At 36.4% G+C, this 10654-nt stretch overlaps 2 protein-coding genes across 3 annotated transcripts; both read left to right on the top strand.

The window, feature by feature from the left end:
• On the top strand, nucleotides 3550-9216 carry LOC104787321 (serine/threonine-protein kinase Nek1-like). Of its 2 annotated transcripts, XM_010512887.2 has the most exons (15): nucleotides 3550-5085; nucleotides 5506-5622; nucleotides 5724-5790; nucleotides 5879-5944; nucleotides 6031-6077; nucleotides 6193-6238; nucleotides 6322-6402; nucleotides 6495-6537; nucleotides 6615-6664; nucleotides 6745-6826; nucleotides 7306-7355; nucleotides 7435-7508; nucleotides 7590-7641; nucleotides 7731-8144; nucleotides 8410-9216. In XM_010512887.2, the coding sequence occupies exons 2-15, from the start codon at nucleotides 5537-5539 to the stop codon at nucleotides 9091-9093; spliced, it is 1842 nt and encodes a 613-aa protein (XP_010511189.1). In that variant the 5' UTR covers nucleotides 3550-5085; nucleotides 5506-5536; the 3' UTR covers nucleotides 9094-9216. The 2 variants fall into 2 exon arrangements, with proteins under 2 accessions (XP_010511189.1, XP_019101538.1); XM_019245993.1 differs by lacking the exon at nucleotides 3550-5085 and having other exon boundaries at nucleotides 5121-5622.
• Nucleotides 9782-10596, top strand: LOC104787320. The gene has a single exon (XM_010512886.2). It carries the CDS (start codon nucleotides 9809-9811, stop codon nucleotides 10496-10498), a length of 690 nt encoding a protein of 229 aa, XP_010511188.1. The 5' UTR covers nucleotides 9782-9808; the 3' UTR covers nucleotides 10499-10596.

Raw genomic sequence — 10654 nt, 5'->3', positions numbered from 1 at the left:
CATCTGCATCAAAACACGTTGGTTGTTTGTATTTGACGGCGATTTGGAGACGAACAAGATTTGATCTGCTTTGTGGTTTGGAGTAGAAATGAACATTAGGATGATGATGTCGATGTTGCTTGTATGAAAAAGATGGGTTCCATTGAAGCGGAGTTAATTTCAGAAACGTAGAAGTAGCCACCATGGTCAAATTGCTCAATGCAGGAAATGGTGTAATGATGACTGATGGCTAGGGTTTTGTTTTCTTTTCTTTTTCTTTCTTCAGGTCGCTAGGGTTTTTTATAAGGGCGAATGCGTGAGATTGATTGTAAAAACATTTGAGGGAGTTTTTTTTTTTTTTTTTTTTTTGGTTTTTTAGAAAAAAAAAAGAGAAAAACCGGTTTGGCAATTGGTAAGGCGTATTATTAGACCAAACTGATAACCAATGTGTTCATGTTATTGATAAACTTTAAAAAAAAAAAATGTTACTGATAAATTAAACAAAATATTCTTTGGTTCACTCTCTTATTCACCCCTCTTAATTAGCCAATCAAAATACAACAATATTTCATGTAACATGTTATATATATATAAATTAAAATTAAAATTAGAAAACAAAACACACAAGACAAAAATAGTAATATATACCGTAAAACTATATTTGTTTATCATGAGTTACTGACCTCAAGAGAGATCAAGGGTTATATAATTTTAAAAATTATTATATACAGTTGAAACAATCCGACCCTTTTTTTTAATAATTAAATACAATATAAACGATTATGCAGCCTATACTACTAAATTAAACCAACCCATACCACGACTTCTCATTAAACCAATAACAACCAGTACACACAGCGGAAACATACCAACCATACAAAACCATTACAAAATCAATACAATATCAATCCTAAGCATTCTATCCATCAACCTAGCATATCTATATCCAAGGTTCCAACAACATATCCAACAATCCAATAACACACAAACGAGACCCTAGATCATCCTCCTCCTCATCGCCATGATTCCACAACACAAACCTGCACACCACAAACAACAATTGAGATGCGTAAGTATTATCACAAATACTTAGTGAGGCAATCCTCCCATCTACTGGGCTATACACACAAGCAACTGAGAAACCAATGCTTAACAACTGACAACCAAACACAAACAAACCAGGAAAATCACGAAACAAGCAACTTGGCGTCGACCGACACCAGGGAGGTGTCGATCGACACTGTCCAAACATGGTGTCGACCGACACCTAACTGGTGTTGATCGACACTCCCTTCGCAGATGCGAACTGCACGAATCCGAACGACGAACCTCCGTTCCAATCCGCCTACAATCTGTCCCAAACTCTCCCAAAAGCCTCAGGAACCTATAATAACCATAACACAACCACCACAAGCAAGAACAACACCACAAAACACAACAAATCAAGCAAACAAAGGATTCTCAGGCTTAGATAAGCCATGGTCATGCACTCACCTTATCAACTGATTATAACAACCAATACAACCAGTTGAGACCCTCCTAACGTCTGAAACAGCCCAGAAACGCCCTACAACAAGCCACACAACCAAAAACGACTTATAGCAAAACTGGACAAAAACATCAGAAAAGAACAGTCTCAAAGACGAAACCCTAAAATGAAAACCAACCGTTAACTAACAAATCTCTCCGGTGAAAAGCTATCCATAGACGTCACGAAGCTTCCCACAAAATTTCAGCACGATCAGGAACCAGACGAGACCACGATCTCAATTACAATCCCCGATGGTTCCAACTCGCGTATGAGAAAACATGACTCACGAAACTGCCAATAACTCATCGAGTTTAAATCCAAAACTACTTCTGTAAAAAGGAGAATGACGATGAAAGACTTGGGAATAAACCTACCAAATTTCATTACCTTTGAGAACGATTTGATATGCCAAAACTGTTTCCTCCCAAACCCTAACGTTTCTGCTCGTTCTCCTTTAATCTCCTTCAGACCACAATAGGCTCTCTCCTCTCTCTCTATCTCTGAAAACGGCGACCAGACACCCTAAAACCCTTAATTTTTCGCTTCTCCACTTATATACTCGGTTTAGTTAACTAAACCAAACCAACCAAACCAAAAATCGCGAATTAAAACAAACCCGACGAACCTAGAAATAGTAGTGTTGATCGATGCCACAAGGGTGTCGATCGACACTCCTACCAAAACCGCATAATCCGGTTCGCGGATGTTACAACCGTAAAACTATATTTGTTTAACAAAATATTAATTAAGTTTGACATACATTGGTGTTGTTAAGTTTATCATGTATTGAAGTATCAAATTAATAATATTTCAATTATATTGTTATTATTGATTTAAAATCATCCCATCATATATATAACATAACTCGTCCTACAATATATAACTCGTCAGTGTATTTAAAATTTACTATCTAACTTTTTTGGGAAAATTGGAAATAAAGGATCTTTTTCCAAACTTTTGTCCATCTACACTTTATTTTTGTAGGTTTGGTCATATAGGTTTTAATATGTTTTTTTACCCAGTTTTACCCTCATTTTTAAAAAATCAAAATAAGAAAAATATAAATATATTTTGAAAGTGTGTTTATTTCCGAAAATAAGATAATAAAATAGGAAACCTAAAACTCTAATTGATTGAGAGACTTCTACAACCATCAAAACTTTTTTTTGTTTCTCTCCTTTTACCAAGTCGTAAAATCACCTTCAACTCTTCAAGAGACGTAATGGGTTGCAAAGTCAGTAATCTCGCACGTTTTTCTTCATCATTAATAAATCTCCACTCCTTGTTGGCATCCAATCTCCATATACTACAAGTAACACAGATTTGCATCATAATCAGTAAACGAAAATTTTGTGGAAGGTGGAAGAGAGGGAAAACAACCGATCATGTTAGGTTAAGTCATGTCGAATGTAAATTTATTCTGTATTTGTCTTTCTTCTAAATTATTAAGAATACACATTTTAAAATATATTAGAACATATCTAAACAATAAATACAAAACCGTAATCATAAATTAAGATTATTCAAAAAATATTAACTTTCCTTATTTAATTTATTTTCTTTCTATTTCTATGGTATTCTAAGTTTTACCGATTATAATTTCTAAAATTTCTATGATATATCTTCTACTTCTTTTAGTATACAGGGTAAAACGTGAAAAATATATTCTGAATTGATGTAGAATGAAGAAAAATGTAAAATACATATTTTTGTAGAACATACAAAATTCAGGTTCTGAAGTTTTTAGAAAAAAATTTCCGTCTAAACTTCGTAGAACATGTACAAAATGTAGAATGAATAATCTAAAGTTTCAGAACTTGAAAAAATCATAGAAAGTCTTTTCTGAACAATTTAGACCATAAATCATCAATTTACAAACTGATTTTGGACACCCAAAACATTTTTTTTCAAATTTCTTTTACACAATTGTATACTAACATGAGTTTTCTTTTTGTTTTTTGGTTTAAACTCCTAAAAACTTCACTATATATATATTAGTAGGAGTATTTTTGTCACAATTGACAATCTTAAAAAAAAAAGTGTATATAGACAAAAGTTTGGCAAAAAAGTTTGAAGAATCACAACTTTCTCTCTCTTTGCTCTCTCAATCTTTCAGAGAGAGAAAGTTCTCGTGTGATCTTATATTCCGGCGATGGCTTCCTTAGTCATGGTGATCGGATTTTGGCTCCGGCATGTGTTGGCTTTCTATGCAATGATGTCCGACTTTTGACTCCGGCATAGTTGGCTTTCTATGCAGCAATGTCCGGCTTTTGACTCCGGCATAGTTGGCTTTCTATGCAACGATGTCCGGCTTATGGTTTTCCGATGGTGGCTAGCTTTCTCTAGCAGTGGTTTCGCTCTTCTCGAGGCGGTTCTTGCTAGCTTTGTTCCTGGAATTTTTCCAGCTTTAGTTTTACTTTTTGATCTCGTTCGATTCTAATCTGCTTCGGGTTTGCTTGACTTTGATTTCTCTTTTTCATTCCTTTGATCTAGATTTGTAATTCTTCAATCCTCCTTTCTTCTAAAGGGTTTTAATTTGATCTTTGAGCTTTTTGGTTTTTTCATTTTAAAGATCAACTTTTTAGATGCGGATTGAAGTTTAATTTGGTGTCTTTGGTCTGATTTTGATGAAATTAGAGCAATTGTTTGTCTTTCTCACTGCCGATGCTTGTTGAATCGTTTGGGTTGGTTTGTTATGGCGAAGGATTCTGGGACGCTCTATTTCGAATTTAGAAAGTCTCTAAGAGTTGTGCTTTGCCGAAGGAGTATGGAGCTTCGACTTCAACTTCTAGTCAGAAGAAATCTCAAGATCTAGGGAATCAATTAAGACTTAGAAGTTCAAAAAAGTGCAAGAAGATCTGATATTAATAAAAAATCTGATTTTATGGTATCATTGAGAAGATTCAATCAAAAAAGAACTGAATCGTGCATCCTCAGTAGGAATCAGAGGAGATTCAGGTTCTGATTTGAGAATCATTAAGTTCTTCATATGTTTATCATAACATTCTGTCTGGATCTCTCCTTTTCCAGCGTAAACAAGATGGTGATGACGAGTTGCACATGTGTCGATAAAGTTCGTGAGGCAAGCCTCCACGTTAGAGAGATGTGTCCTAGAGCGTTTTAGTTTTCTTAGTCTAAGGGTTTGTTGGGCTTGTAGACTTGTTTCTTTTGGCTTGTAATGTTGGCCTGTTTATTAGGTTTTAATCAATAAAAGACACTCTTGTGAAACAAAAAAAAGACAAAAGTTTGGAAAAACTTCCTTCATTTCCAATTTTCCAATTTTTTTTTTCTGGGCAATTTACTATCTACAGTATTTTGTAAATAAACTTTTTATATTAATAAAAAAGGAAATATCTAATAATGATGTCACAGAAAAGCCACCATTAATGGAACTAAGTTTTCTTCCCCACACTTTTCCACTCTGTCTACCAAATTAGTCATATAAATTCTTCGTCCCTACAAATCACTCTCGAAGCTTGTCTTCCGTACTTGTTCCTCTTCTAAACTCTTGCCTCATTGGGCCCAAATCCTCTGTCTCTCCCCATCAGATCGCTCTTACCCTGTTCTCTCTTGAGGTCAGTATCTCTCTCTTTTCGTACATTATCTTCTCTGTAATTTCCTCTTTAGGGTTCATAACTTCATATAATGTCTGCTTGCTTCTCTTTTGTTTTCTTTGTAAATTGAGCTGTAGAGCTAGTTTCAAGATTCATATATCACACACTTGTTTGCTGATTCATCATTAAGACGTAGTTGATCAATGGTCTTAGATTTTTTAGCCTTTAAGTTAATTTCTCTTCTAATGTAACTTAAAGTCATAGCTGATGCCTCATAGATAAGTTCTCTCCTTCTTTCATTTGCTTAATGAGATTTATATACTTTACTTACCAGAGTATGTGTTTACTTGACTTTGGGTTTACATTTGTTGGGTTTTCTTCAGCATCATTTTAATGTCTTCATGAAACATCACACTACTATTTGCTTCACCTCTCTACTAGGTTAAAGGTAAGACAGTAACAAAAACTAGATATGGAACAGTATGAGATTCTTGAGCAAATAGGAAAAGGATCTTTCGGGTCAGCTCTTCTAGTGAGACATAAGCATGAGAAGAAAAAGTGAGGAACTCTATCTTATTGCTGCCTCTGATTTTTGGCTGAAGAAAGTTTGAACTTTTTTCTTTTTTTTTTTATCTGATATCGTGTGTTGGTTTCATTAGATATGTATTGAAAAAGATCCGTCTTGCCCGGCAAACTCAAAGGACCAGACGATCTGCACATCAAGAGGTTGGCAATCCTGTTTGAATCTTCTAGTGCTCTATGTATGATAATCCTTTTCATATGGTGTGATCTTGGTTTCCCCTACTTTGAGTAGATGGAGCTCATCTCCAAAATGCGTCATCCATTTGTTGTGGAATACAAAGATTCTTGGGTGGAAAAGGTAAGATAGACCTCCTGACTTAATACAAAAGTTTATATCATTCCACACCTTTTGAGCTGATAAAGCTTTTGTATTCTTTCTCTTAGGCTTGCTATGTGTGCATCGTCATAGGTTATTGTGAAGGAGGGGACATGTTAGTTTTTTGTTTTTAATGTTTCTGGGGTTTTCAGCTTTTTATATGTAGATTCACCTACCTTGTGTTCACTATAGAGATTGTGACGCAGCCTCACTTTCTTCTTATGCTACAGGGCAGAAGCCATCAAGAAAGCCAATGGCGTGCATTTTCAGGAAGAGGTGCGCTTTTCTTTTCTAGATGCTTCTCATGAACATTTATTAGATATAATTGTCGTCCTATAATCCTATTTTGTGCTTTCTAGACACTGTGCAAGTGGCTTGTTCAGCTTCTGATGGCCCTTGAGTACTTACACACGAACCATATTCTTCATCGTGATGTCAAGGTATCAATCTCATATTGCTATCTGCAGTTCTACACAATCCAAAGCTTAAAGCTGAGACTTTCTAGATGCTAATATTTTGCACTTTTGTCCAGTGTTTTAACATATTCTTGACCAAGGAGAAAGATATACGCCTTGGTGAGCTTCTCTTTGAATTTTCTTGTCGTCCCATCTTCATAAAATATAGAATATCAACCTGATTAGTGCTGTTACAGGTGATTTTGGGTTAGCCAAGATTCTAACATCCGATAATCTCACTTCCTCCGTGAGTTCTATAATTACTCTATCATGTGCATATCTGCCACAGTGTTTCCTTTACATCACTTCTAACCTATAAAATGTCAGGTTGTCGGGACTCCCAGCTATATGTGCCCTGAGCTTCTAGCTGATATACCTTATGGTTCTAAATCTGACATTTGGTCTTTAGGTGCGTTTTTTTTTGTATATAGCAGTGTATTTTTAAGTTCACTTATTTGCTACATAAGGAAGCCGTAATCTATCTATTTGTGCTTGTATTACTAAAGCTTCTGTCATAAGCCTGGAAAAGATTACTGCTGTTTATTTTTCAATTTTCATGAGGTTTCTAATTAAGAAGTCTTCATAAATTATTAGGAAGACTGACGAGAGTTCTGATGAAGTCTCTTTATAAATACTACATTAGGGTCTCTTTATAAATACGAAAAGCAGATAGATTGTGTGGGGTATTAACTGATTGTGATAGCTTGATACAGTAAGCGATTCTCTCGTTCTAATCCCTAGTTGGTTCTTTGATTCAGTTTCTGATGTGATAAACAAAGAAAAGAATTCTAAAAACTAACAATTTTATCTTAACAAACGTATTGCATATGTTGCCAAATATGTATCCTAGGATGATTTACTTATGGACACATAAATTTCTTACTGCAGGATGCTGTATATATGAGATGGCTTATCTTAAGCCGGCATTTAAAGCATTTGTAAGTTGCTGTGTGATAGAAACATATCCATCTTTAATACCACCTTTCATTATAATGCTTACCAAAACATCTTGGTTAGGATATGCAAGCACTGATTAATAAGATAAACAAGACAATTGTATCTCCGCTCCCCGCAAAATATTCTGGTTCATTGTAAGTTTTTTGTTTTGTTTTGCTTTTACCTTCATATATATCTTGGGGGGTTCTATTTATTGTTCTGAACCTTCATTTCAGCCGAGGTCTTGTCAAAAGCATGCTGCGAAAAAACCCAGAAGTTAGGCCATCTGTATGTATAAGTACCTTACCTAGCTTGTTCATATAAACTTAATAGCCAATGTTGTTTTGTTAACTATGCGAAGTATAAAATTTTCACAGGCCTCAGATTTACTTAGACATCCACATCTTCAACCTTACGTTCTAGATGTCAAGCTCAGGCTCAATAACCTGAGACGCAAAACATTACCGCCTCAGTTGCCAAATTCTAAGGGGATTATGAAGAAAGCTCATTTTTCTGAACCCGCTGTCACTTGTCCGGCCTTTGGGGAGAGACGACATAGTTCTCTCTTGAATGATAGAGCTTTGAATCCGGAAGCTGAAGAAGACACTGTATCTTCTATCAAATGTATAAGTCGCAGGGTTTCAGATTTATCAATTGAGAGCAGCAGTAAAGGAACAGTGATATATAAGCAAGTTTCTTCAAGTGCATATAATGTCTCGAAGTATCCTCTTGCAAAAACTTCAGCGGCATCCAGAAGAACCATGGAAACAGGAAGGAGATTCGAACACTTGGTAATACTCACTCCTTTTTGTTATCTTAGAATCAGTTGCCAAAAAAAACAGTACAGAGTTCCATTGAAAGAAAATTATTGCGGACTGAATGATCTTTATAAACTTCACAGATGCTATTACATGGCTGCCAATACCATTACCAGACAATCCTGTGTTGTTTTTGTTTCTCTACATGTCTCAGATTTCTAAATACCAAAAAGCCTCGTCTTGTAGAATTAATACCTTAGACACTGATGATCATGATTGCCTTTTGCTTGGTGTTCAGCATCCAGTTTCAGGCGGTACTACCAGCAAGTTAGTTTCTTTGTCTCGCCGGACTTCTCTACCATTCACGAAAAGGGCTACAACCCAAGAAGCTGCAGCATACAATCCAACAGTTGGGATCTTGCAGAAAGTGAAGTCTCCAGAATATTCCATTAATGAGCCACAAGTTGATAAGATTGGTATTTTTCCGTTAGCTCCATATGAACAGGACATCTTCTGGAAAACATCGTCCAAAAGCTCATCTGTCTCAGACCGCTCTATAACAAAAGACAAATGCACAGTTGAAACGTGTAAATCAGGATCTGATAATATCACAAGGTGGCAGGGTATCCAACACAACATGTTAGAATACATAAGCGACGGGTCATCATCATCTGATCAGAATGCAACTGCGGGTGCATCAAGCCAGACCACATCATCTAACACAAGAAGATGTCGATTTGACCCATCGTCGTATCGTCAACGAGCTGATGCTTTGGAGGGGTTGCTCGAGTTTAGTGCCAGATTGTTACAAGAAGGGAGATATGATGAACTCAACGTGTTGCTTAAGCCTTTTGGCCCAGGTAAGGTGTCTCCCAGAGAAACCGCTATATGGATCGCAAAGAGCTTGAAGGAGAATCAAGACAAGGCAAAAACGGCAGATCTAAAATGTAATAGAGAGATACCACCTGTGGGTCTCCCCTGACAGGCTTCACTTTGTCTTAATGTTCGGTTTAGCTAGTTATGCTTATGTAGAGTTTGTTTAGGTATGATGGCTGACACTTCTAAAAGATGAGTAACAGAAGTAGTAGGTTGCATTTCTGAACTCTCTGCTTGAGCCGAACTGCTAGCTTTGCATTTTTAATTTGTAGACCTAACACTTTTTACGTCTTCTGTTAATTCAGGCTTCAAAAAGTTTTCCAATCTCTACATTTTTTTGCCTGTTATTGGTAATCCATTCTTGGTGCGAAATCACAATTTCTTTGTTGATTGTTTTTTTGGTTTGAAGTATTTTCATACCTTTTAGAATTTTTTTTGCGTTTTTTAGTTTGTTAATAAAAAAAGGTAATAAGTATTCTGCGGAAAAAACTTGCCAAGTTAAAGGCATGGATGACCCAAGATTGATTACGAGGAGATAAATTTCCCTGGTATGGACGTTTATATTCTTGATGAGTCTAGCTAAGTAGTGAAGATCACGAAAAAAATCTAAATAAAACTCTTGAGAAGGAATTTGAAGATTTTTAGTCTTAATTGACATGTATGTTTTACTTTAGTAATGCTACAGTGAGATTTAGGGGGGAAATGGAAATGGAAAAGGCTGAGGGACATTTTGGGGGTAAGTAAAGAAATAAGATGGATTGAAAGAAGGCCACGTGGTTGTCACAATACTCTTCAAAAATCTTATCCGGGGGGCGCAGCATATGCTAGCCTTTCTCCCTCTCCAATGGGATCCATCTTTCGACATTTTCATCATCTCTAACAATGAACAAACCCAAAAAATTATAAGAAGTAAAAAGGAACCAATGGCGAGTGCTACCTTCTCCTTCTGCCCTCTCTCCCAATCTCATTCCCATTTCCATTCTTCTCTCATAAAACCGACGCCGTTTCTCAGATATGGCAAGAAACTACACCATCACATCTTCATCACCATCTCTTATCCAACTCACCATCACCCTCGTTACTTAGCCGTTTCCAGAGACGATGCCGCGACGCCTCTTCCTTCTTCCGACCAAACCCAAGAAACAGAGACCAAAGAAGTCGAAGACACCATAGAGAAACGAAGGATGGAGGAGAAGTTTGCTGTTCTAAACACTGGCATCTACGAGTGTAGATCATGTGGGTACAAGTACGATGAATCAGCGGGTGACCCGTCGTACCCGATCCCACCGGGTTTTCAGTTTGATAAGTTGCCTGAAGATTGGAGATGTCCAACGTGTGGAGCTGCCCAGAGTTTCTTTGAGAGCAAAATGGTTGAGATTGCTGGTTTTGCTCAGAATCAGCAATATGGACTTGGTGGCAATGCTCTTACTGGTGGTCAGAAGACTGGTTTAATCTTTGGCTCTCTTTTACTCTTCTTTATGCTTTTTTTGAGCGGCTATTTCATCCAATGATTATATATATATATATATATTTTCTCAAATTTCATGTCATTACAGCTTGTCACCAATTTTACTTATGTTTCAATACACCATTATTCTCATTATTCTCATCAATATGACACTACCATCATTTCTACTGGAGAGCCTGGTCCTTAATCTACCAATGTT

This window comes from Camelina sativa, chromosome 5 (assembly GCF_000633955.1).
Source record: "Camelina sativa cultivar DH55 chromosome 5, Cs, whole genome shotgun sequence".
NCBI lineage: Eukaryota > Viridiplantae > Streptophyta > Magnoliopsida > Brassicales > Brassicaceae > Camelina > Camelina sativa.
Note: the sequence above shows the minus strand (reverse complement) of the source record. Positions and strands in the feature narration are given on the sequence as shown.